The following is a 27,975-nucleotide window of genomic DNA, read 5'->3' as shown; positions in this document are numbered from 1 at the left end:
GACCTTTCTGTACTTATCTCTTTCTTCATTTAACTCTCTGACTTTCTTCTCATAGTCTTTGAATTGTTTCCTCTCTTCTTCAGACCACAGAGCATCAGGTTTTGCCATGAAAGCAGGTTGAGGAATCACCTGAAGATAAAAAGGAAAGCATACACTGTGGCTCAAACATAAATATAACAGTACAGTAAAAGGTCAGAGTTATCGTTACAGTTAAAAAAAGTAAAAGAACCCTTTCAAGGGATATAGTTCTTCAGATTGGCAAGACAATGGCCTGACACTCTGATGAAAAGATAGGAAAAACGTTACAACTGTTTTTCTGTGACAAGCAAGAGTGGGCAGTTTGGGATGTACAGAGACCCTTAGGTGACAGGTTCAGACATGTATGTTGATATCTTCAAAAATATGAAGTCGATAACTTCACATGCGTTCATAAAACTACACCTGGGCTCCAGGGACATGTAAGACACGTATCAAAAGGAATGTTTCCTTGCTACATCCAGAGAATTACAGATGCAACATTATCACTGCTTTCTACAGAGACCAGAACCACTATGGTTGGTTGTTTTGTTCTTTCGTTTGTGTTATGTAAGATGGGGAGGCAAGTCCAAGGTTTCAAATTTCTCATTTACCTAATGTGATATATTTATGAAGTACAGGGAGGTTGTACATTTGTTGTTGTAGAATTTCTAAAACTTGGGCCAATGTAGACAAGAATGATCAAATTTGTGTAGCTCTCTCTACCCCCATTCCATCTTCCATAAGAACGTCCAGAAGTCTTACCATTCTCAAAATATCCTCCTTCTTGACTTCCAGAACTCCTCCCATCATGTCCATCAGGGCTCGGTGCCTTGTGTTGGGCCCCTAGAGAAGAGCCACGGTCAGGGAGGGCAGCTAGGACAGAGATCTGGCCCTCTGGTAGAACCAGAGGCAGTCTCCCACCCAATGTTAGAATGACTGCATTAGAATTGGGCAGGATGGTAAATGGCATGGAGGGAAGAGAAGAAAGAGGCCACTGAGATTCCCGGGACTTCTGACCACAACAAATGCCCCGATGTGTTTCTATAGTGGAGTAAAGTACAAGACTATTCAACCAACTTAGGAACAAGTATCCCTAAAGGAAAGAGGGTCATAGGTAAGTTTGAGCAAAACTGCATACCCGTGTCTGAAGCCATCGCTCCATTTCATGGGTCACGGTCAGTCCTGCTTTGGCTTTCAGCCATGGATTAATAAATTTCTGAGCTGTAATCTGAAAGAGAAAATGTGGTAATGGTCAGCACCCTGGACTCGGAAAGAGAAAATGTGGTTTTCTGCTGTTGTTCTTACAAAATTTAAACCAAATATCCCTTCACACACCAGGGAGGAGGTTAAAAGGCATTATGAGGATAAAGGAACCATCCAGATTTCATAATCAATTTCCTATCTTGAAATAAAGAATGAGAGGGTTGGGAAAATTGATCATGACTTCTCTATTAGTTCTCAAAGCTCTTCTCCATCATTGAAGATATTGTAACAGGGATCTAATTCAGATGAGAGGGGCAGGAAAATGGTTTAAAGGAGTGTCATCTAAGCCAAATCCTGTAGGATGAGGGTCCTGAGAGGTTAATAGCTTGAAGCATTCAAGGAATTGTGGGAACACAAGTGTGACCAGCCCAGAGCAAGGTAATGAGAGCAGCTGAAGAGGAAAGGAGCCATGGTTGGCAGTCACAGAGGAGCTTGTTATCTAGAGTGAAATGGGCAACCACTGCAGGGGTTTAAGCAAGAGAAAGACATAATGTAAGTTTGGCTTGTAACAAGGTCACTCTCCTGATGTAGAAGGGATTAGAGAAGAAGCAAGTGTGGTGAGGTTATTTATGCACATACAAAGACTGCCCACAGTAGGATTTTGGTGACAGCCGCAGAGTGGGGTCCTTGCTCTCACTGTGCTCCAGAGTCTTAGGTTACACGGCAGGAGTCTGGCTCTGGATGAAATAATTTCCTTAAACAAGTACAGTAGACTGTAGAGATGAAGACATACTCTGAAGGATAGGGTTTGGGTTCAAACCCCAACTGTGTCACTTTTTAGCTTTCTAACTGTGGTCAAGCTACTTAACCTCTCTATGCCTTAGTTTCCTTACCTGTAAAATAGAGGTGTTATTAGTACCTACCTTGTAAGGTCTTATAATGATAAATTAGTTTCCATCGATCTAGGGCACTTAGAACAGGAACTGGCTTTTAACAGGGACTATAAAAGAGTTTGTTATTATTTCTAAGCAACACTATTAGCGTTTGTCCCAAAGCAATCAAGCTGGTTTCATACAAGCAAGGATTTTTTTTTTTTTTAGTATTTTACATTTGGCTATATTTTAATTATTTTCTTTAAGCATTTACTTGTAACCACTTCGGGCCAAACACCTTTTTTTTTTTTTTTAAGATTTTATTTATTTATTTGACACAGACACACACACACACACACACAGCAAGAGAGGGAACACAAGAGAAAGACATAATATAAGTAGAGGGTAATACAAGTAGAGGGAGTGGGAGAGGGAGATGCAGGCTTCCCACTGAGCAAAGAGCCCAGTGTGAGGCTCGATCCCAGAACTCTGGGATCATGACCTGAGCTGAAGGCAGATGCTTATTGACTAAGCCACCCAGGTGCCTCCAGCTAAACACCTTTTAAGAAGGCTGAACAGCGGGGCATCTGGGTGGCTCAGTTGGTTAAACAACGGACTCCTGACTTCTGCTCAGGTCATGATCTCAGGGTGGTGAAATTGAGCCCTATGTTGGTCCCTGGGCTGGTCATGGAGCCTGTTTAAGATTCTTTCTCTCCCTCTCCCACAGCACCGCCCCTTGCCCCTGCCTCATACTCTCTCCTAAAAAGAAAAAGACTAACTAACCATTGAGGCCCCTTTCTCTGGGATCCATACTGCCTTAATGACCCAGATAATTACTGGAGCTTCATCACGCTCTCTTCTACAATGTGATCCAACCTTTTCCGATATAGGTACTGGACCTAGGTTGGGTCAAGGAAAGTCTTCCTACCCAAATGTGGAATTAGGACTGAGAGATTCTCGTTTGGACCAGCTATCTACTTGAGTAAGGAGAAACAAAGTAGAAACTGCTAAAAGCGAAATGCAGAGAGAAGCGAGCAAGAGATAAAGAAAGTGGACTTCTTGACTCCCCGCAGGATTCCGGTCTTTGGTTCCCTGTTTCTTTCTAGGTTTCCAAATCTTCCCTAGATTCCACAGGATTCCAAAAGAAATTCTCATTATTGCTAAGGCAATGTCAATTGTTTTTGTTTCTTGTGACCAAGGATACCACCTGATACAGTCACTTCCAGTAGCGCACATGAGGAGATGAGTAGGAAAGATGTGGGAAAATGTCCTGAGAGAAAAGGGAAGGGATAGCACAGCTAGCCAGTACCTCTTTGTTTTCCACAACGAGGGTTCTCTCTGGCTTCTCACAATCATCAAATTCTGGTTGCCAGATCACTTCTTCCAAGTCTAGATCTAAAATAATTTCTCGAATTCTTACATTTCTTTCCTTCACACGTGCAACTTCGAACTCTTTTTGTTTATATGCAGCATCAAACTCACGGTTGAAAGCAGTTTTTACCTTGTAAATGACATCCTGAAATACCAACGTGACACTGAGAACACATGCCATGTTATAGGTCATGACTAGTAACGAGGTCCCACGGCTTTACTTTCCTTCCAAAATCAATTTAGAAATCATTAGGAAGTTAATCTTTCTAAAATACTTTATATTTTAGTTTATATTAAGTCATTGATTAGTTCAGTGATCCACAGTGGCTTCCTACCAGGGGTAGGATTAAGGCAATGGCATAACCGTTATATCACAATCTACTTCCCGAAATGGAAGCTGTAACTCAGTTATACAGGTATGCTGATAGATGCTGAAGTAGATGATGGATACTTGGAGACTCTTTGGGTTATTCTCTCAATTTTTGTATATGTTCTAAGAAAAAAATCCATCATAAAATATTTAGGAATAATTTTTTTTTAAAGATTTTATTTATTTATTTGACAGAGATCACAAGTAGGCAGAGAGACAGGCAGAGAGAGAGGAGGAAGCAGGCTCCCCCCATCATAAAATATTTAAAAAGTGATACGTGATATTTAAATTGGGAAATGGCTTTTCTTTGAAACCTTGGTTGGGGGAGATGTGTTAAGGAAAGGATGGCCTATAGAGGTTGTTTAGAGAATTTCCCAGAAAAGCACCACCACACACAATATTCTTCCTCCGTATGGTCATATCATTCTCAGTTAGGAAGGGGACCTGAGCTGGCTAGCTGCATCAGCCAGTTGTCCAGATGGCAGTGGGTCCGAATGGACTGCTCCCACCTGCGCGGGTGAGCGGGATGATGGTCAATTCAAAGTTGTCTTTATTTTACCATCAGATTCAGTCTATATATCTATCCTATTGAAGATGAAACCATTAAAGCAGGTAGAAAAATGATCTTAACAGCGGACAAGAGAATCTCTCTTGGGCTGAGATTAACCTGCTTATAGGAAAACGTCTTAATAGAACAGCAGAAAGGTGAGGCACTGAGGGTGTGGGTCAGCAAAAGCTGAGCCACAAGAGAGATAACGAAACAGTTTTGGATAGAAATGCACAGGAATTTCAGGGGGTGGAGGAGAAGAAAAGAAAAACAATAGCAAGAGAGAGCAGGTAGGAGGCTGGAACTCAAATGGCAGATACGGTTGGAGGACTTTCAGGAATAGGAAGAGCCAACATTACATCTAGAACCATCCACATTGGTGCAATCTGTCACCGAAATTTCAAAAACTTCTGGTAGGCATAAACACCTGTGTTCTGAGACCGACTCGTTCAGTGGAGAGTAAGGAGTAGGAGCTTAGAGCTTGGGGAATGCTGCACCTTATTCCTGAATCCCAGAAGAGAAGTTATGGAAGTCTTAGAGAGGAAATTGTATTTCTCCAGGTTGAGGGGATATGTAGCAATCATGTCTTGATCTTACAAGGAGGTCCTAAGGGACATCTGATTTACCTACAAGATGGCATTCGAGAACCTCTTCTATCTTTGAACTTCCTGAAGATCTAAGCAGAAGAAAAGTTTGTTTGTGGTGTCAGCCAGGGTAGGTATTCTTTGGAAAACCTGTTATCATAGAACCCAGTCCAGATAGATGAAAGTAACTCCTGTACACAAGTTCCTTTTGAAGAACATGGACATACTAGCCACTGGATATTTCTCTATGTACCTTAAATACATCATAAATTAGCATTAGACTTAAGTTTGAGCCTTTGCAAGATGCCTCATAGGGACTTTTAAAGATTTTAGAGGATAAAGAAAAAATTCACCCACTTTGAGTAATATAATTTGGTTGATTTTCTCCTCTCGGGAATGAAGTTCCAATTGGCTTGACAAGAAAGAGGCTTGTACGCCAAAATCAGTACTGAGACTGCCAAGCAGGTAATTGGGCAAGTTGGGATTTTTTACTGCCACTTCTTCTTCTTCTTCTTCATCCTCCTCTTCATGATGCTTTTTGGCCAAGGTAATTGCAGACTGCGCCTCTATAATTTCTTTCCGTACCTAAATATAGAAAAAGGTGACACGAAAGTTATGCAATAACAAGAATTCTCTAAAGGGCAATTTTGCGACAACTTAAATATTTCAGTCATTTTAGGTGTTAAATTGTCTTGCCAACAACTGAATTCAAAGTTATGGATAGATCCTGAAACTGATTCAGAAGAGATTTTAGCTTTGGAAATTGACAAAGTGCAGATAAGTCAAGAAAGTAAAAATTGTCCTTGATAGTATGTAATATTTATCTTTCTGTCAGGATGACAGTTTCTTATAAATATCTTGAGTTTTTCTTGGAACATAAACATTAAAAAATATACCTTCTGTTCATGTTTACAAAGAAACTTATTCACAGAGGACTGGTGAGTGTAGGTTAAGACTTGAAATATGCCTTCATTTTATGTTTCAGAAAAAAAAATGGATGCAAGGTTCTGGCCAAAACTACATTGATGGGGCAATGTTTTTCTAGAGATCTGATAGAGATTGCTGCTTTAAAACAAGCAAACAAACAAACAAACAAACAGCTAGAATTGCTCTAGGAAAACCATAATTCCACCAAAACAGATACTACTTAATCTTTGGTCAATTATTTAAAAATATAATGCCTCGTGATACAAGAAGATAAAAAGAGTAGGATAGATGAAGACCAGTTCTGACCAGAGCAAGAACAAAACCCTATATCTAATTTTTAAAAATTATGTCCTCTTATTTGAGGGCTAGCTAGTATTGTATAGGACTATAGGTGTCTTGATTTATTATGTAGATTTAGTTCCTATATTTATTAAAATATATTCTACAATTAACAAGAAATGAAAATATAAATAATATATAAATTATCTTGAGTTGTATCCTAACTCAAATCTGTATGGAGACCCTAAAATTAAACACATATATATTTAAAATTGTACTTTAAGACATTCTGTTTCAATCTTCTTTTGCCGCAAAGCTCTCTTTAATTCTTTCAACTCTTCTTCCGTGCGCTCTTTCATTGGAAAGTTCTCAACCACGTAGGGCAGGTGAAAGCACTTGGGAAAAAAAAAGGCAAGATGAAATAAATTCATTTGTAGTACAACTGTGCATATCAGAGTTGGAGTGAGGGATATCCCTGACCAAAATTAATTCATAGGTCATCATGCATGAGTGGAATTGACAGTGGAAACTTTCTCTAAAATAAAACAATGTACACCATTAGTATTGGTGTAAACTTTGGGTAGAATTACTGAGCTTTTGTGAAGGATTTATTTCTAGAACACTGGTTCTCAACTAGGAGTGATTTTGCTTGCCCTGTTCCCCTCCTTCTCCCCAGCCCTCCAGGAACATTTGGCAATGTCTGGAGATACATTTGATTTTCACTAATGGGAATTTTGGATGTTACTGGGGCCTAGTAGCTAGAGGCCAAAACATCCTAAAATCCACAGAATTGCCCCCACAACAAAGAATTATCCAGCCCCAAATATGCCAGTCTTACAAAACCCTGTTTAAGAGCAATACTCAATCACAGATATGTAGTGCGGCTATATACTTCATTATCCAAATTGGTGGGGGTGGGGGGGACAGATTTGAAAGTGAGAAGGGTGTTCTTAATAGTTACTTAAGGACCACCAGCATATACTGGGACTTCTGATCCCCCTACACAAAGAAGAAAATTGTGTTGGGAGGAATCTCAATGAAAAAGCATTAAATAACCCAAATGTTTAGAGGGCACAGGTAGAACTGTGAACAATATTATGTCTAGTTTTCAATCTGTGTGAATGTGATTGAGGTGGCCTTTTGGAAGGGACAGATAGGAAGAGCAGAGGCAGGTGGTTCACAGAGGAAAGGAAATCTTAAGAGATGGTGGCTTGGAAGTGCACAGGGAATGAGCAGAGCGGGAAGAAAGAAAACAAGAGAGATGGCGTGAGTTCGTGGAATTTAGTACAGGGAGGGTGAGGATGCTCTGAATGCTTTTCCATGTGTGAATCTTCTTAAAATTATTTAAAAATCTTTCTGCCATGAGACTTTCAATGAAGTTCTCATTGGCTAAGGTGTGGTTACCTGGAATTATGTCTGTTACCTTAAGAGCTCGACCTTTCACAGCCATCGAATTCCAGCATTCTTCTTTAATAAGTTCAGCCAAATAGGCCTTGGCGAGGTTTTGCATCTCTGCATCCTTTCTTATCTTGCAGAACGTAGATGAAGGGAAACAATGAGCACAAATATGTAGCTTCTTAAAAAATAATCTGAATTGCAAATTCACTAATCAGTCATGGCTGCACATTTAGTGGCTGTCTTCTTTCCCCATTACACGGAACTGCCTTGTGCTGGGAGATGCACCTGGGGACACTTTCCTGTCTCAAGGACCTTTCCTAAAGTTTAGTCTGGAGGCTTGGAATTTCCTTCCTGGAGGACCAGGGTGCCAACACAGAAACCTCTAAAGGCAGGCAGATGCTAAACATGAGCCAAGGTGGTATGAGGCCAATTGCATGGTGGACTGGACAGCTAAAATGCCCACTATCACAGGTCTGGTGGGTTGGTGCAGGGCTGGGCAGCAAACCCACTATGCCAGATCTTCCTGTTTTATTAGAGAAGTTTAAAAATATGTATTTTTAATGAAACTACCAGATATCTAAATGTTGGCTTAATTCTTGTCAATGCATATTTGAAGTGCCAGTTTGTGATCTCTGTCTTGGGGGCCACTTAATTCTTCTATTATTTATGTCTACCATAATTAAATGCTCCGTGACTCAAAGGGATCATATGCTTGACCTTTTTTCATTTAGAAACATATGTTACCTTAGTTGGTTTTATCCGCTTAAGTAAGCCAACTGCTTGATCTTTAAGTGATTAGGAGTTCTTGTTTTAATGGAGTTTGCTGAAAGACCTAATATGAAAGTGAGGACCAACAATCGCTAGTCCTTAGGATCTACTTCAGAACCTCTTTTGCATTTCTCTTTGTTGGCAGAATTATCAGCAAACTAGTTAAGAATAATATCTCCCGGATTAGAAAATGTCTTACTTGTTCATTCAATCATTCATGTTTCTTTTATTCACTGTCTGATCAAAGGCTTTGTTTTAATTTGTATTTGATTTCTTTTTTATCCATTGAGTTAATGGCTAATACAGTTTTAAATTATTTTTTCCTTAAATAAACAGCTGTTTTGGCCTGTCAGTTGTCAGAACCTGTCTGATTCCCAGCCTACCCTGCCCTCTCCTCTCCACTGCTGAGGTTATTTGATCAACCCCTCCAGACTTGGTCCCTAGTTCTGTGTCCGGGTTATCATTACTGGGCTTTGGTCTTTCTCCTATGGTTGAGATCCTGACCAGGGCTAACTAATATTCTTCTCCCTTTAGGACTGGGGTCCCTGACTGGGATCCACTGACTCTTCCCAGGGACTAGTATTCTCTTCCAAATGTGCCTGGGTTTGTGCCATCTGCTAACACTGTTCTGTGCTGGACCATCTGGTTTCACTATCACATCCAATCTGAGACCGATACTTCTTTAAAGTCCAGAGCTCTAACAAAGGTAATAATATTGGGGAAATAACTATATGGAGAGTCTTTCTCTGTCCCAAAGACTGCCTCAGAGGATTAAGAAGGCTTCTGGGGAAATATGCAGGAATTTGGTAAGCAGCAAGAAGCATCTGGAGCAGAGGCATGGGGTGGGGGTAATCAGGGTGGGTTTATCAGTGTTCTGTAGGTCAACAGGCCAGAGGAGCAGGTTTGCGCGGATGAACGGTCACACCTGAGCTTGGAGGGAGAAGCAACGTTAGAGTGAGGGGGTAGGTATCCAGCCCAAACTCATTGCAGAGTGGTCAAGCTGAGAAGCTTTTAGGAGAACCTGGTACCAGAATGGGAGGAGGCATTCCAGGCTTGGGTGAAGCCCAGGTCAAAGAGGAAAAGCCCTAGTAGGCAGACTGGGAATGCTTCGTGGCTTTTATTCAAGTTATAAGACCTTAGCCAAGTGATTCTAGGTCTAATTCCTTAGTTTCCTTAAGTCAGGACAACAACAACCTACCTTTTGGGATGGGTGAAACCATTAAAATAAATAACATTCAAAAAAGCCTCTAAATTGGTGCCTATTTATTATAATAATAAAATGGGATCATTTCTTTTTAAAATTATTTTTATTAACATATAATGTATTATTTGCCCCAGGGGTACAGGTCTGTGAATCATCAGTCTTACACATATTCACAGCACTCACCATAGCACATACCCTCTCAATGTCCATAAACCAACCACCACCCAGCAATCCACATTTTTTTAAAAAGATTTTATTTATTTGACAGAGATCACAAGTAGGCAGAGAGGCAGGTAGAGAGAGAGAGAGGAAGGGAAGCAGGCTCTCTGGAGAGCCCGATGTGGGGCTCGATCCTAGGACCCTAAGATTATGACCCAAGCCAAAGGCAGAGGCTTTAATCCACTGAGCCACCCAGGTGCCCCCACATTTTTTTTAATGAGATTAAGAGTCTTCTTATGGTTTGTCACCCTCCAGATCCCATCTTGTTTCATTTTTTCCTTCCCTACCCCATAACACTCCGTCCTGCCTCTCAAATTCCTCATATCAGAGAGATCATATGATAATTATCTTTCTCTGATTGACTTATATTGCTCAGCATAATACCCTCTAGTTGCATTCACTTTGTTGGGGATCATTTCTAATAGCTTTCTGTTGACCGTAACAAAAGCCGAATTCTTTACTGTGATGTACAAGGTCTTTAGAGCTGGCCTCTGCTCCCACCTCATTCTATGAAGCTCTCTCCTGTCCACTGTGCTATTGTCCTTCTGTCCACTGTGCCATTGCCCTTCTGGCCTTTCTGTTCCTAGATTTCTCCATTTCTGCCTCAGGGCCTTCATTCATGGTGCTTCCTTAGTCTGCCATTCTCTTCCCCCAACTCTTCGCATAGTTAACTCCTCTCCTTTTGAATCCCAAATGAAAGGTCACCTTTTTCAACTGTCTTTGATCACAGAAGTAGATGCCCCACATCTATCACAGAATTCAGTTTACATCATGCAATATAGAGAGATTTATTTAGGGTCTGTCTTCGCCAGATCAGCCCCATGAGGGCAGAATCTATATGACTCAGTCATTGTATTCAAGGCACTGACAATAGTGCCTGGCATGTAATAGGTGTTTAATAAACATTGAAGAATGAATGAATAGATAGACGAATTTTACCTCCTTAAGGTAAATTTTACCTCTTTGTGTCTGTTAAGGTCCTTTTGGTCCTGACTCTGTTATCCAGTCTGTTCCCTTTCATTCTCAGCCTCACATCATTCACTAATTTGACAAATATGCCTCATTTCTAGATCTTAATTAACTAATTAACATGTTTAACAGGAGAGCACATGACTGGAAGCTTCTCTGCTACAGGCATCAAATTATCAGCCTCTTTTTGATGCAGTTGTTTAACCAATTATAATTCACTTAAATGCCTTTGAATCCAACCATATTTCTTTCTCTTGTTTAGAAAAAAGTGTTTTTATACTTGCACACTCAAAAAATCAAATATGATGTGCAGATTGAGAAAAATGTAGCTTAAGAACATTCTGTGTAAAAACATAATTAGGACTTTTACCTTAAAAAAAAAAATCCATTCAAGTAAACAGTGTAATGTCACCACCAGAAAGAGATACAAAGGCTATAGTAATAGAAGTATAGTATCCGAGAAATGGAGGTTTCAGTTTATACTTTTCTCTAAACTGGACAGAAAATATTTGAAATTCTTTTGTGGATGCCATACTCAAAGAAATGAAGCCAGAGGGAAAACGCATGATGATGATGAAGTTATTAAAACTACATAGGGAACATGCTAATTGTTAATCTTCTCTATTTTAAGGGTGGCCATAGAGTAGATGATGCTCAAAGGGTGGAAAAGTCAGTAAATAAACAGAGGAAGATATCAACTGTCATTAAGAAAGGGCTAGTGGTGCCTGGGTGGCTCAGTCAGTTAAGTGTCCAACTCTTGATCTCAGCTCAGGTCTTGATATCAGGGTCATGAGTTCAAGCCCTGCATTGGGCTCTATGCTGGGTGTAGAGCACATCTGAAAGAAAGAAAGAAAGAAAGAAAGAAAGAAAGAAAGAAAGAAAGGGCAGGCTCACTAAACTGGAAGGTCCAAAGTTGGCATAAGGTGGCTGAGAGGATTTCTAAAAATGTTTAAACGTATGGTGGAAGATGGTTGGAACAAAAGTCATGAAGGAGAGACAAACATCAGATGTGTGGCAGGCCTAGACACTCCTCTTTCTCCTATCCCCCTGCAATTTTTTATAAAGATTTTATTTATTTATGTGAGAGCAAAAGTGAGAGAAGCAGCAAGCAGAGAGAGAAGCAGGCTCCCCACTGAGCAGGGAGTCCGATGTGGGGCTCAATCTCAGGACTCTGAGATCATGACCTGAGCCAAAAAGGCAGATGCTCAACTGAGCCGCTCAGGTGCCCTCCTCCAACTCCCAAACTTAATAATTCTCTGACTCACTGCATTTATATGCACTAGGTTTTGTTCACATTATCCTAGAAAAGTTCTCCTTCTCATTTTCTTTTTACTTCTTTAATTATATTTCAATTAGATTTTTCAATACCTTTGCCACTTCTTCCTCATTTTCATCATGAAGCCTTTCCAGTTCTTCAAGATCTAGGCCAAATTCCTTTTTGTCTAATTTTGCAATATTATCGACTGTTTCATTTTCTTCCATCATAGCCAGAACCTGAATTTTTCAAATAAGAAAGAATGATGACAAGTAAAGAATTAAACTTTATAGACATGCTTTTCTGAGTCTCTTTAGACAGAAGTCAGTAAAAAAGAGATGTTTTGTTTATCTGAGTGTAACTATCAAGTAAAGCATTAGATTATGGGTTTATTGTGGTCATTTAAGTTTTCAGATTTAATCCTTAAAAACTCATTAATTAAAAAACAAGAAAAATTTAAAAATTCATCACTTCATTGAATGAAATTAAGGAATTATTGATATTTAGGTGTGCTGGTGGTATTGTGGTTATATGTTTTAAGAGTTCATATTTTGGGGTGCCTGGGTTGCTCAGTCAGCTAAGCATCTGACCCATGATTTCAGTGCAGGTCTTGATCTCATGGTTGTCAGCTCAAGCCCCCTGCTGGGCTCCATGTTGGATGTGGAGCCTACTTTAAAAAAAAAGAAAAGAGTTCTTGTCTTTTAGAGGTACAAACTTAACTAAAGATGAAATGATATGATATCATTTACTTCAAAATGATCAGGAGATTTACTTCAAAATGATCAGGAGAAGGGATAGTGGGTAAGGGTGTAGATGAAATAATATTGGTCACTGGATTTATTATTTTATTATTCTCTCTCCTTTCCTACATATTTGAACATTTCTAAAATAAAAATTACCTTAAAAGTTATCTTTAAAAGTTTATAACTTTGGAAAATTCAGGGCCAAAGGATATACATTGTAACATATATGACAAAGTATTATCTTCAATATACATAGAGCTCTTACAAATCAACAAAAAAATTCAGAAAATATAATAGAAAAATTTAGGACTTCAATTTCAAAATGGTTAACTAAGAATGGGCTTTACAATCATCTTTTCCTGCTTCAATCCATAAATTAAGAGGAAAGACATGTATAATAAATAAATAAATCTATTATTATAATTATGAGGAAAAAAAGTATCCTTTAGTACCACGGAAACTATAACATCTAAAAGGTGAAAATCAGATGGATCCAAATAATACATGATAGCCCCAAGTGCCCACGAGACAATACTTGAGAAAATGCAGAAGCTACACCAGATATAGGAGCGCAGGGTAAACTAGAAGTAACTGGCAGAGTGATTAGTTGGGGGTACTATATCGGAAACAGGCAACAGAAACTGTATGTATCTGCACTGCCACTTGATAAAACTCCCCGGGGGCCCAGCAATGACAACATAAGGGTTTGCTGCCAAGTGGAGGGAACTGGAATGAATATCTGGGTGGGAGACAAGGACAAGACAATGACAAGGAGTGTGCTAGTGGCTAGAAGAAATTAGAGAACATCTCCCCCTGCCATAAGATAGGTGGCCAAGCCACTTCCCAATACCACCCACCCCTTCTCATTTGACTAGACCAGAATACCTGCCGAAGTCACACTCCTACACATCTTCCCAAGCAGGTTCAGCTGGTGTGGTGGAATTACAATGGAGTGTGTCCATTTTAAAGATAAGCATAGAATAGTAAAAATAATAATAGACAACTAATATTTGGGGAACAATAAGACCATTGAAGAGAGACAATAAATTCAGTAAACAGAAGACTTGTTACACAAACAGAGAGAGTTAGTTAAACAGAAGTGGAATTTCACATTAACTAGGGATGCAAAAATAATTGTATCTCAAAAAAAAGAATCAAGAGATTATAGAACTTAAAAGTTTGATCTTTGAAACAAAAAAAATTCAATAGATTTGAATGGACAGGATGAATAGGATGAATAGGATGGACACAATTGAAGATAATTAGTGATCTGCAAGAATCAGTTAAGAATTCTACCAAGTATAAACAAAAAATAAATAAATAAAGAGAAAGTGTGAAAGCAAACTGGAGCTACTTGTATGACACATCTTGAAGGACCTCTAATAAATGCACTTCAGAAGAAGAGAATAAAGAGAATAGGGGCCACAGTGTTGAAAGAAATGATGAGAGAATTTTCGAAGACATAATATAGCATCAACACTCGAGACTGAAAGGGCATAACCAGTGTGGATGAGGGCCAGGTCTAGACACAGAAATGTTGTGAAATTTAAGAACCAAATCCAAAACATTTCTAAAGCGGAAAAGAATTTTGCCAAGTAGAAGAATCTGTCTCATAGAAGACCCACCTTAGCAACACTGGATGCAAAAATACACTGGATTGATAGTTTTGGATCAAATTTTTCAGGGGAAGAAAAACCTTGAATCTGTAATTCTATAGTCATTAAGCCATAGTTCATGTGCAAGGCTGATAAAATTTATGGACAGTCAGGGGCTCAGAAAGTTCACCAATACCCATACCTATGAGAGGATTATTAAGGATGTACTTAATACAGAGGAGGTTGGGTAGAAAGACTTAAATCCAAATAAGATTGACATGTTTTTAAGAGTCTTAAAAACTAGCAATTTAGAGCTATCATTCCAAATGATATTATTAAGAGAAGGTGAGGGAAACAGAGGAAGCTAAAAAAGTAAAAACTAATAATAATACACGGAGGGTCTTGTCTTATATGAAGAGTGAATATGGTATGATACACTCTAAACCAGAGCTTCTCCAAATTTAATGTGCCAAAAATTACCTGGAGGTCTCTTATTAAAGAACATATTCTGATTCAGGACATTCAGGATGGGATTAGGATTCCAGGTGACATCAGTGCTGCTGTGCTCTTCCATGGACTAGGAAGGCACCAGATCACACAGAAAAATAGAAAGTCAAGTATGTGAGTCAGAATCTTAAAGATAGAAATAGAATTATGACTTCCAAAATAGTAAAGAAAAATAGAACAATAATAAAAAAAAAGTATGAACAATCCAAGAAGATAGAAAAAAGGGGAAAAGAAATAAGTTTAAAATATGTTAAATAGAAAACCAAAAATAAAATGGAATAATTTTAAGCATATCAATAATCACAATAAATGTGCCTAAACTCACCTATTAAAAAGCTCAGACATGATTTACAAAACCAATCCAGTTGTATATTAATTACCAGACAAAAGAAAGTTGGAAATAAAGGAATGGAAAAAGGTATATAAGTAAGTGAAATACATAGCAAAAAAATTAATACAGCAAAAGTTAATATAAAAACCAAAATGTAGATTAAGAACATTAAAAGAGAAAAAGACATATATTTCATTAGGATAAAAGGAATAATTTATTGAGGGGCTCTCTTGTGCACATTTGGGCATCTAATATAAATATTGATAGAAATACAAGGATAAATTGACACACGGCTAATCAAATCCTAGAAAATAGCAGTTCAAATAGCAGAAACATAAATATAAAGAACTTGACACAATTAGATTGATCTAATAGGAAATTAAAAAACAAAAAACAAAACAAAAAACCCCCCAGAGAATAAAACATTCTTTACAATGCACATGGAATAGTTACAGGGTTACAAAAAGCAACTGGATACAATGCTAAAAAGATAATTTCAACAAGTTTTATTTACTGACTACAGTGAAATAAATTTCAAAGTTAGCAAAAAAAAAAAAAAGATATGTAAAACAATCTATAATAATATACAAGGCAATCTGAAAAATGGAAACAGACAGATGCATACACTCTTCTAAGAAAATCTTTGGTTGATGTGTTCAAAATGGAATTACAAATGTTTACAACTAAGGAAAGATTAGAAAATCAATTACCAAAATCAATGCAATATAGTCAAAGTGGTACTCAAAGGTATATTTATAGCCTTTCACACATTGGAAAACAATAGGAAATAAACCAAGTTCTCAACTCAAAAAAGTAACAAAATGAGGACAAATAAACCTGATGGAACTAGGGAAGAACAAATAAAATTCTCAATTGCTAAAACCCTAAAAGAGTCAAATGTATTGGTATAAAATTATATATAATGTTCTCTTATCATACTAGTCACATCAATAAAAACTGTCCCATATTAATAAAATAGAAATGCTATTATAAAGTGTGAACAAAAAAAAAGATAAAAGGCATAAATATACAATTAGGAATAGAAAGCTATAACTGAAAAATCAGAAAGACTTGAGATTAGAATATTATACACATTTATATATTTTAAAATCTAGATGAGACAATTTTCTAAGAAAACATAATTTATCAAATCTATACTTCAAAAGAAAAAGAAATAGAAAACCTGACAAAATTAATTATTGTAGAAAAACTTGAAACAAAGAATCAACTCCTGTAACAGAAACCAGGCACAGATGGTTTTATATGTTTGTATGAGTTTTTGTTTTTTAATGAAATCTTAAAACAAAAAGAGAATTCACACTTCATTTTTTTTTAAGGTTTTATTTATTTATTTGACAGAGAGAGAGATCACAAGTAGGCAGAGAGGCAGGCAGAGACAGAAGGGGAAGCAGGCTCCCCACTGAGCAGAGAGCTCAGATGCGGGGCTCACTCAGATACGGGGCTCTATCCCAGGACCCTGAGATCATGACCTGAGCTGAAGGCAAAGGCTTAACCCACTGAGCCACCCAGGCCCCCCAAATTCACACTTTATACAAACTGTTCCAAAGCATGGGGAGGGGGAAAAGCTACTCAAATCACTTAAGACTAGTATAAGCCTGATATCATAACTAGAAAGTACAAGAAAACGATATTACTTGTGATAGAGATACAAAAATACTAAACAAAATATTAGCAAATGGAATCTGGTGTAAAATGACCAATGTCTATGGGAGGAATATAGGGTATTTGATAAAGTTTGCACCAAAATTCACAATAAAAACTCCTAAGTAACAAGGGATAGAAAGAAATTTTACTTGTGAAAGGATATCTAACAGATGCTGAGGCAAGTATCACACTTAAAAGTTAGAAACTTTCCCATTAAGTTCAGGAAGAAGATAAGCATGTCCACTCTCATGACCTCTATCCTATTAGAAGCCCTTGGCATAAGACAAGAAAGAAATGAAGCATAAAAATTAATAAGAGACATGATTTCCAGAAGATATGATAGTTTACCTAGATAATCCAAGAGAAACAATTGACAAAAGAGCAGAACTAAAAAGAGAATTTAGCAAGGTGATCAAATATAAAAAATAAAATCAGTAACATTCATATATACTAGTAGTAGCCAATTAGAAAATGCAATAGAGGGCATCTGTGTGGCTCAGTTGGTTAACCTCTGCTTTCAGCTCAGGTCATGAACCCAGGGTCCTGGGATTGACCCCTGCATCAGGCTCCCTTCTCAGTGGAGAGTCTGCTTCTCCTTCTGCCTGCCACTCTCCCTGCTTGTTCTCTCTCTTTCTCTCTGTCAAATAAATAAAATCTTAAAAAAGAAAGAACATAAAAAGAAACTGTAAAAGAAAAATATTCCATTCACAAAAGCAAAAAAACCCAAAACTAAAAGAAACCTAAAAACAAAATTAAACAAAGTCACTTTTAGACTAAAATGTCACTGAAGAATTTTTAATTGAATAGACATATATTTATTTACATATAAATATTAAATTTATATAATACATATTATATGTAAGATTTATATTATAGGGGGAGTGGTAAGATGGTGGATAGTAGGGTGACCCTAACCTGCTTCCTCACAGAGGAACACAGAGAGATAAAGATTGGATCATTCTGAACATCTATGAAACTGGTCAGAAGTCTTATAGAGAAGAAAGCTGTACATCTATAAACCAGAAAAATGAACTGTGGAAGATGGAGAAATTCACCCCAAAAGAAAGAATAGGAAGAAATGATGGCCAGAGACTTAATCAATACACATAAAAGTAAAATGTCTGAACAAGAATTTAAAGCAACAATTGTAAGGATAGTAGCTGGGCTTGAATAAAGCATAGAAGATGCTAGAGAATCCAGTACTACAGAGATAAAAGAACTAAAATCTAGTCAGGCTGAAATTAAAAATGCTATAACTGAATGCAGTCCTAAGTGGAGTCCATAAAAATGAGGATGAATGAATCAGAAAAGTGAATCAGTGATAGAGAAGATAAAATTATGGAAAAATAATGACACTGAAAAGAAGAGGGAAAGAAAACTAGACCATGAAGACAGACTTAGGGAACTCAGTGACTCCATAAAGTATTACAGGAGCCCCAGAAGATGAAAAGCAGGAAAAAAAGGCAGAGAGTTTATTTAAACAAATTATAGCTGAGAACTTCCCTAATCTGGAGAAGGAAACAGGCATTCAAGTCCAGAATCATGGAGAACTCCCCTCAAAATCAACCGCCCCCCCAAAAAAGGTCAATACTTCAACATATTATAGTGAAGTTTGCAATTTATAAAGATAAAGAGAAAATCCTGAAAACAGCTTGGGACAAAAGATCCTTAACCTATAAGGGTAGACACATGTGGCTGGCAGCAGACCTGTCCGCAGAGACCTGGCAAACCAGAAAGGGCTAGTATGCTATATTCAACAAGCTAAATGGGGAAAATATTCAGCCAAGAATACTTTATCCAGCAAGGCTGTCATTTAGAATAAGAGAGAGAGAGTTTACAAGACAAACAAAAACTAAAGTAATTTGTGAACACTAAACCAGTCCTACAAGAAATATTAAAGGGGACCTTTTTAGCAGAGAGAAATCCCAAAAGTAACAAAGACCAGAAAGGAACAGAGACAATCAACAGGATTAGCAACTTTACAGGCAATACAATGGGACTAAAATCATACCTTTCAATAATTACTCTGAATGTAAATAGATTAAATGCACCAGTCAAAAGGCATAGGGTATCTGACCCATATCAATATGTGCTTATAAAAGGGCTGGCTGTCACTGCCAAATCATAATACTACAAAGAGGCCACTGAAGGAATAAAGACCCTGCCCTCTGATCTGCCGCTGCTCCTCACTGACTATGCCCAGCCGGAAGCGAGAGGCAATATAGCACATTGATACTATCCACAAAGGCCAGCCTGTTGCGGCTGAGAAGGGTGGGGGTGGGGAATATATCTGCACCAGCAAACCAAAAATATCCATCAAATCTATCAAGGTACATAATTGTGAAATTTCCTAACAGCTGGGATAAAGGATCCTGTAAGTTTGCAGAGACAAAACCTGGTTACCTAGAAAGAACTGGGAATCAGAAAGGTACTGGATTCTCTAAAGCAAACACTGAGAGCTAGAAGATGATGGAGCAAGCCTTCAAAATTCTGAGGGAAAATCAGAGGCAAGCTATCAAATGAGTGTGACAGTAGGATAAAGAAATTTTAAGAAAAGCCAAGTTTCAAAAATATCCCTCCCACATGCCCTTTCCCAAAAACAGAGACAAAGCATTGTAGAACTCTAAGGGGACAGGCACCATCCACACTGCATTACCTTTCCAGAAGCACAGCTACCTGATAAATGATGTCCTCAAGCAGGCAACAACACAGCAGTCCTGCTTAGGACGCTACTAGAAGATGTACATCAAGAAAACAAAGAAAAATGCATTGGGCCTTGGAAAGAGGGGCTCCAACTCAGCGGGCAGAGGATTTCCCAGACGTATAGACAAGAGGAGTTCCTAGGACTCATGCTCCCTCAGACATGTACCTGGTCTAGGGAGCAAGGTGCTTAGACTAGAGCTGGAAGATGGAAAAGGAGGTCATAAAAACAAACAAACCACTGACACCTTGACTACCTCAGGTATTTGACTGCATTAAGAAGAGTTTTTAGGGGCGCCTGGATGGCTCAGTGGGTTAAACCACTGCCTTCGGCTCAGGTCATGATCTCAGGGTCCTGGGATCGAGTCCCGCATCAGGCTCTCTGCTCAGCAGGGAGCCTGCTTCCTCCTCTCTCTCTGCCTGCCTCTCTGTCTACTTGTGATTTCTCTCTGTCAAATAAATAAATAAAATCTTTTAAAAAAAAAAAAAAGAAGAGTTTTTAGCATTTTGAGAGGGTCTAAATCAGTGAGGAGGCACATAGAAAGGCTTACTCTAAAACAAAGGCAATTATTCCAGGGAAAATATGATTGTAAAAACAGAAATGTAATCATAACATACCATGTGGCTCAGCTTTGAGAGTATTTATGTAACTCTACTAGTGTGCATACTGATACGGATTTATGTGTATGTTGTAGGGAAGGGGTATAAAAGAACCTACTCATCTTCCATACCGGGAAGTCCACAGTTAGTGCCAAAATAGAAATATCAAGAAAAAACAGAATTTAAAAAACCATTTAGAAAGATAAAGGTAAATACCCAAACAAAAAAAAATGATGAAAGAATTGAAAACACTTATCTCGGGAGTACAGGAATCATAGAGAAGAAAAGTAGGGCAGGTGCTGTTTTAAAAACACTATTTTTAATTATATAACTCATTATTTAACCTGTAAAAGTGTATACATGTAACTTTGATAAAAATATGTATTAAAAAAAAAAAAAAAAAAAAAGAAGGGAGACCCAGCGTCAGAAAGCCCAAGAAGAAAACCACTGTTTACATATGGTGTGGAATGGGACAGATTCCACCATGTTACAGCACTTCAGAAGACCGAGCTTACTAAAAAGGAGCTCCTCATGCGGTGTTGGATAAAATGAAGTTCAAAAAAGGAATTTTAGACCGAGGGCCAGTATATTCATTTATGAATTCGCACCACTTACAGTTTTAGCAAGTGCTTTGATTCCTGTTTTTATCTCTTTCCTTTTTCTGGAAAACCGTTTCACCTCATTTTTGATGGCCTGAAATGGAACAAGTACATCACTTAAGCAGGCAAGAGAAATTATAGTTGTACGATGGATAGGCAGATAGATGCACACAGAGGTACACAGATACACAGGTAGTACTTCTCTGGAAACAACTTTTGTAAAGACTAAGAATACGGAGTGTGCATGAAATACTGCCCCTGCACTGCCTTGCTTAAGTCCAATGCTGCTGTGCAAGTGACCCTGGAAGCAATTTGCAACTGATGTCATTTCAAAGGCCAAAGGAAAGAAGATAAATAGTGAAAAAATTAAATAGAGAATAGCTGACAAAAGCAACCAGTCAGCTATTTTATTGGGAACTTGAGTGAAACTAACAAGCTAAATTCAGACACGAGCTGCTAGTTTTGTCACTTTCCTGCACATCTAAAGCCACCATGTCCTTTCTCCTGTTCCTGGCTCACCTGTTTTCTTCAAATCAACTTTGCAGCAGCCCCCAACATTCACCCCGACATGAAGTATCTGATCATTCTTCACTTTGGCTTCCCTTGACATGTTTGTTTTGTTTCATATTAGCTTAAGCACTGTTCCTAAAGCTAATAACTTCATCTAAAAGCTTGGGCTAGATTAGGGTGTTTGCTTTCAGGAAAGTTATTACACTTGTATGATGTAATGGTCTGCCCAGTGGTATCTCATTCTACTTTCTAACTTTCCAATGGGTTTTCATAGGAAACTAATCTATTTGGCACAAATACGGAGCATTATTTCAAACGTCCTCCTATGTTTTATAAATACCTCTTCACTTTTTTGTTGTATCCAGGGAATTTCCTTTATGTTATCAACTTGGACTAATTCCTCTTGTGATGAATCAATGCTTGGCTTCATAGTCTCATTTATCTTAGAAGAAGACAGACATTTCTTAAAATTAAAATGCTTTTCCTCCCACTCCACTTCATATAATTGCTTTGGATCTCTTTGCACTTGTTGCATTTTTAAAATAATACCCAAAATTTTGCCTGCCCAAGATGTAATATTTTATTAATTTAATTCATATCAGTCTGTCCTTAGGTCAGTCACACCTTTCACTGAGAAAACAAAAATGATCAGACAGGGCACACATTCACCAAATCACTCTTTGCTTCCTTCCTGTCATTGCAGACCACATACTCCTGCCTATCAAGCCTGGCCCTGCCATTTGTACTTAGGATCTCAGTCTTTTCTTCCTGCCTGGGGTCTTTACACTTAAAAGAAAAAAAAAAAAAATCCTCTTGCCCTCCTGCACCATCCATTCCTCCTTTTTTTTTTAAGGATTTTATTATTTGACACAGAGAGATCACAAGTAGGCAGAGAGAGAGGGGGGAAGCAGGCTCCCCGCTGAGCAGGGAGCCCAATGTGGGGCTCCATCCCAGGACCCTGAGACCATAACCTGAGTCGAAGGCAGAGGCTTAATCCACGGAGCCCCCCAGGCACCCCCATTCCTCCTTGAAAACTGATATCTGATTTCGAAAGGAAGAGAGAGGGGGTGGAGGGAAAAGGGGAAGGAAGGAAGGACAAACGCTGTATTGGAACTCAACTGGATGTTCAGATTTTGATTCCAAATTCAAGGACTCTCCTTGTTGTATACTTAAATAATCGTTCTCCTCATTCATGGTGTTGCTCAGAGAAATTGAAAGTTTCTGGGAATAATGGATAATGTCATTGGCTAGGTTTCCTCCAAGCCGCCTATATTAATAAAAGAAGAGAAAAGGACTACAAAATCCAATTTTAAAAAGTCACATTTTAGCAGCATTATTTCCAGATACCTAACCATTTCTACACAAAGAAATATGGGGCTAATTCTCCACAGTGCCCTGTAGTTATTAGGACTCTACTTCTTAGATAGGTGAGTCCTTTCATAGGCTCCCGGACATGATAGTCCTCTTGACCTCTCTGAGGTGACCTCTTCTCACACTGTCCCTGGACCCTTACCCTACACATCCTCTGTACCTACCTGCCTTGGCCGCTGTACAGAAGAGCCATTGTTCTGGTGGAGCCTTAGAATATACTAGGCATTTTACTGCTTCCCATACATAATCACACTGTCATATTTGTTCCTCATAACCCCCACCCGCCACTGAAGGAAGCATCACTCCCATGCAATATGCCAGGGCATTGCAAACCTTAGACATATCAGTACTGCATGGGTGAGGGATTGTTAAAAACAGATTTCTGGGCCCCAATCACAGAGATTCTAATTCAGAAAGTTTGGGAAAGGACCAAAAATAAGCATTTCTAACAAGTTTACAGTTGCTGCAGACCCCATCTTTGGGCACATTGTTATAGATGATTTAGAGAGGGTATTATTATGTGCCTGAGGTCACAAGTTAGTAGTTCCTGGACCAAGGTTTCAAACTCTACTTTGTTTTGAGTCAGAAGTCCACATGATTAATGACCCATGGATGGAAATGTCCTTACTTCTAGAAAGAGGGCTCCAGCATTTGTTCGTTATTGCTGGAGATGCTGTTTGTTCACTTACTGTACAGGATGTGTTAGGACTTATATATGAGAGACAAGTTAGTATTTTACTCAGATTCCATGCAAAAAATGGGCATGAAGATGCAGTGTTCAAATGAGTCTCTGAAATAAGTGATGACCAAAACTGTTATGATGTAAAATCTCATTTACTTTTCTATTTAACATTTACAAATATTTAACATTTTCAGTGTCCCATGTTTTGTTACTTTTTTAAAAAAGATTTTATTTATTTATTTGACACAGAGAGAGAGACCATAAGTAGGCAGAGAGGCAGGCAGAGAGAGGGGGGAAGCAGACTCCCCGCTGAGCAGAAAGCCCCATGCAGGGTTCAATCCAGGACTCTGAGATCATGACCTGAGCTGAAGGCAGAGGCTTAAACCACTGAGCCACCCAGGCACCCCTGTTTTGTTACTTTTTTAATCATAGGAAGCACCATGAGATTTTTTTTTTCAGCAATAAATTGCACATTAACTAATGATATCCATCAATAGGCCAGACAAGACAACATATAAAGTCCAGATTGTCATCTTTAGGCTCTCTATCCCTTGGTCATCATTTATATGCTCAAGCAGTATTTTACTTAGAATTTTAATTTTAACCTAAGCAAATTCTACATAATTTGATATTGTCTAAGCAAAGTCCTGCTAGGGAAGTAGATCTACCTGTGTGTGAACATGCATATAAATCTATGTCAGATTTTTAAGGGATGAATAGGAGCTTAAAAAAATGATCTACTCTTCACGATGGTCCTCATTCATTGTACTCCTCCAACAGGTGTTATGAAAGGGAGGACTATCATCTCATATGTACTATGTCTTGTTATTTTTTGTATTTTGATGCTTTGACATCTGTGGCCCTGCTGACCCTGGTGGGACTGCCCCTTCCAAGACCCACCAATTGGTACAAATAGGAAACCACTCAACCTGGAGCCACCTCTCAAAGGCAAGCCAATCAATCCAGAGCCCTCACCTCCAACTCAGGGTTGCCATTTCCCTACCTTATTCACCCCTGGACCAAATATCAGACAACCAGGGCCAGCACCCATGCCCTAGAACCAGCGGAAATTAACCAAACTAACTAATGCTAAACCTGTCTGCTCCTTCCTGTGGAAACCAAAATAAGGCTTTTGCCCATATGTCCTTTGTTCTTTCTGCCTCGTTATCCACCTAGGTGCCTTCCTCTGCCACATATGTTGGCAAACCTCCTTCTTTTGGGCAGTGAATATAATAATTTTTTCGATGGCAGTTGTCTCCTGTTATGATGGCCTTGCTATACATAAATAGTAACAAAATCTTTATTTTAAAACACTATACCGCATAATATTGCTTACTGTATACCATACATACCTCCATTTTAGGTAAACAAGGGTGCCATCATCTCTCCCATTCACCAGAATGTTTTGTCCATCCATTGAAATTCTCACTGATTGAATACCATGCCCCTGGTGAGAATGACTCCGACTTCGAGCAAATATTTCCTTAATAGTTTTAGGAACAAAGTGCAGAAATTACAAATGCAATTTGACCATATGGTTTTTCTAAGAGGGTCACATGTACTTTTGCTTATGGATAAATCTTTTTGTATTTGCTAATAGCAAATTTTTATTTGGCATGGAAGTAGTCTCTTAGTAATACATAGTACTGAAAATCCCTAGTTCAAAACATGCTCACTGATACTGATTTACTTTCTCATCTGTGTTGAATGGAGGGAGAGAGACTATTATCACCAATTTGTAATAGGAAAACTAGACACACAGAAGCAACTTGCTGAGGGCTATGAAGTTAGGGGAGGGGACTTGAGTGAGCAGAAATGGCAGATTCAGATGCCTTCAAGAGTAAGGTGGGTTTCATTTCTGTGTGATGAGTGGTTGAGAGAGGAAAAGGCACTGTGAAGAATGGAGGGTAATATGCCCCCCATGGAGGATGCTAAACCAGTTCACATAGAACCCAAACAAAACATATCACATATCTGTTACACAGAGCAACAGTTTAAGTTTCTTGACTAAAAATTGGGATTTTTGTGTCACACTGGTTCTCAACCATGATTTTATTTTAATTTAACTTTTTAAATAGGTAATACATTCAAATGGATCGAGATTCAAAAACTAAGAGTATGCCGTGAAATCTCCTTCCTGTCTCCATTCCCCAGCCACCTCCCAAAGCCGATCGGCATAATTAATACTTTTAATATCCTCTCAGATGTTTTTAAAGTATATAAACAAATTTTTACGTAGACATAATTCTAAACATAAGTTGTAGCATAATTTATTGTGTGCCTTGCTTTTCCTTATTAAAAGTAGATGTTGAGGTTCTTTTCATATTGTGGCATAAAGATTTTCTCAGTCTGCATAATATTCCATATTTTCTTTATATATTGTTTATATAACATTATTTATTTAGCCAGTCCTCCGTTGGTAGTCATGAGGCTGCTTTTATAAACAGTGCTGCCATGAATAACCTCATATATGAGGTGCTTTACATAGAATTACCCAGAAGAATTCTGATGCCATGCCACCATCAGCAGTAACATCTATTATAAATCATTTGAATAAGAGACAATGTAGCAAAGTTTGCAAATTGCCAACTTCAAAATAATCTCTAAATGATTCAAGATTTTTCCCATGTAATAATGGTATCAGTTTTGCCCAGTTGTAGTCCAAATATGGTTTCTTACACAGATGCACAAGGAGAGCCAGATGTGCATACCAGGGCCCAGTTTATCTGTGGATCTGTAAGGAGAGTTTCAAGTAGTAGTTGCAAGGTTTCAGGTGTGTGGGGCAGAACCCTGGGTAAGAATCACTGACCTCATTAAAGTATACTGATAACCAGTACAACTTGGTCTCAAAACCTAGAAAAGGATCCTCCGCATCTGGGAGAGAAGAAACTATTTTCATTTTCTCAATGGAAATCAGAACTGGTAGCACTATGGGTGATGTTGAGATTTCCAAGTGATGAGGGAAAGCTCAGTAAGGGCCACACCCTCTCCCTTAAGCTCTTCCAGCATCCCTTGAAGAACTGGGTTGGGGGAGGGAGAGTAGCAGCAATCAGTCCAGAGTCGCTCTAGGCCAGGGAGACAGGAGTAATAATCCCTAGGTTTGCACCACAATGCACCATTTCCAAAGCAGTTTTGCATATACCCTCTCCCCGGCTCTCATCAGAATCCCACAGGTTGAGAACATAGACGGTTCCCCCAATATTACAGATGAGCCTCTGAAGCTCAGTGAGTCTCCAAGATACACAACCAAGTGGTGATGGAGCTGGGCTGCAGCTCACCTACAGTATCTCTGTCCCAAGCTCTTTATTGGCAGATCTTGACCTACTGGTTTCCTCCCTTGGAAACCCGAACCTCAGTACCTAAAATCACCTATAAAATGTTTACGTCAATACTACCACCAGTGATAAATAAGTTATGAATTAATTTACAAATTAATTATGAATTAATTAACAAATTAAATTATTTAATTAAATAAATTAATAAAGAAGCCAAATTCCTTCCCCGATGGCCTTTGTTCTTTATATGAGATTAAGATAAGCACCCCAAGATTTTAAAAAAAAAGGGTAGCTTACCAAAGTATGAACATCTCGGATACACAGAATTCCACCTTTAGCTATTGTTATAAGCCACAACCCATGTGAAGACAGAGAGAGCATTCCGGGTCCATAGTGTTTGCTTTGCACTCTTTGGTATGGCTTAAGAATGCAAATACCACTGTGTACCTGCCAATTAAATAACATGACCCCATTATAGAAAAGATCAGGGGAGCAGCAAGCTTGCACTTAAAGCTTGCGCTTGTGCATATATGGTCAGATTCAAATCTGCAAACACTGCCAATAGAAATAAACCAATATACCACATTTCTTGCACCACATTTTCATCTGTTGGCAAATTAAAGTTTGTTCTAACCAACTAAGAGAGTCTTTATACATTAGCTACCATTAAATATCCCAGCCTACACCAACAATCTTTTTTTTTTTTTTTTAATTTATTTGAAAGAGAGAGCACAAGCACACAAGCAGGGAGGAGGAGCAGAGTGAGAGGGACAAGCAGACTGTCTGCTGAGCAGAAGCCTGACACGGGCTTGATCCCAGGACCCCCAGATCTTAACCTGAGCTGAAGGCAGATGCTCAACTGACTGGACCACCCAGGCATCCCTGACAATCTTTATTTTTTACTAATTCTTTTCACATATCCCCATGCTCAAGTGCAGTTAAGTGAGTCAGTATTCCCTCATGTACTTCCACCTCCAAGCCCCTACACATGCCATGACTTTTGTCTGGAATGCCCTTCCCCACTCCATTTCCACCAACCTGTCTCCCTCTACAGCAACTCCCATCTCCTGCCAAGATTGTACACAATATTTCTCCATGTCTAAGTTTCACCTATTCTTCAAAAGCCAATTCAAATACTACTTCCTCTGTAAAGCTTTCCTTGAATTCTCCTTGCCACAAACATTTCTTCGTTCTTGGTGTATCTGTGTCTCCTACCTTGCTGACATTGGCTACCCTGGAGAGGAGAGTTTAGAGAGAAGGGGGATAGATAGTCTGGGCCAGTGTGTGTAGCAGGAGTGGTATCATATGAGAGATGCTTGCAATGAGTGTAATGTAAGGATGGCAGAAACATAGTTTATCTATTTTGTGCAAAGTTTCATATGGCTCAGGTGCAAAGTTCCATGGAAAACTGCC

General features: G+C 38.6%; 1 protein-coding gene across 4 annotated transcripts in view; it reads right to left on the bottom strand.

Annotated features, from left to right (window-relative positions):
* Window positions 1-27,975, bottom strand: part of CFAP43 (cilia and flagella associated protein 43) — a 99,224-nt gene that overhangs the window by 28,483 nt on the left and 42,766 nt on the right. For 2 of the 4 annotated variants that reach the window (XM_059173270.1, XM_059173272.1), the window contains exons 15-27: window positions 26,860-27,009; window positions 24,640-24,770; window positions 22,354-22,501; window positions 21,575-21,676; window positions 20,741-20,818; window positions 12,098-12,223; window positions 7,595-7,699; window positions 6,450-6,566; window positions 5,323-5,550; window positions 3,403-3,609; window positions 1,157-1,246; window positions 781-861; window positions 4-129 (exon numbers count right to left, since the gene is read on the bottom strand). In XM_059173270.1, coding sequence (XP_059029253.1) covers window positions 4-129; window positions 781-861; window positions 1,157-1,246; window positions 3,403-3,609; window positions 5,323-5,550; window positions 6,450-6,566; window positions 7,595-7,699; window positions 12,098-12,223; window positions 20,741-20,818; window positions 21,575-21,676; window positions 22,354-22,501; window positions 24,640-24,770; window positions 26,860-27,009 — 1,689 coding nt within the window. The remainder of the gene's footprint in view (window positions 1-3; window positions 130-780; window positions 862-1,156; window positions 1,247-3,402; window positions 3,610-5,322; window positions 5,551-6,449; window positions 6,567-7,594; window positions 7,700-12,097; window positions 12,224-20,740; window positions 20,819-21,574; window positions 21,677-22,353; window positions 22,502-24,639; window positions 24,771-26,859; window positions 27,010-27,975) is intronic. The other 2 variants (XM_059173271.1, XM_059173273.1) reach the window with 2 other exon arrangements.

The sequence above is a fragment of the Mustela lutreola genome, chromosome 4 (assembly GCF_030435805.1).
Source record: "Mustela lutreola isolate mMusLut2 chromosome 4, mMusLut2.pri, whole genome shotgun sequence".
Taxonomy (NCBI): domain Eukaryota; kingdom Metazoa; phylum Chordata; class Mammalia; order Carnivora; family Mustelidae; genus Mustela; species Mustela lutreola.
The sequence above is the reverse complement of the archived record's forward strand: the minus strand, read 5'-3'. Positions and strand labels throughout refer to the sequence as shown.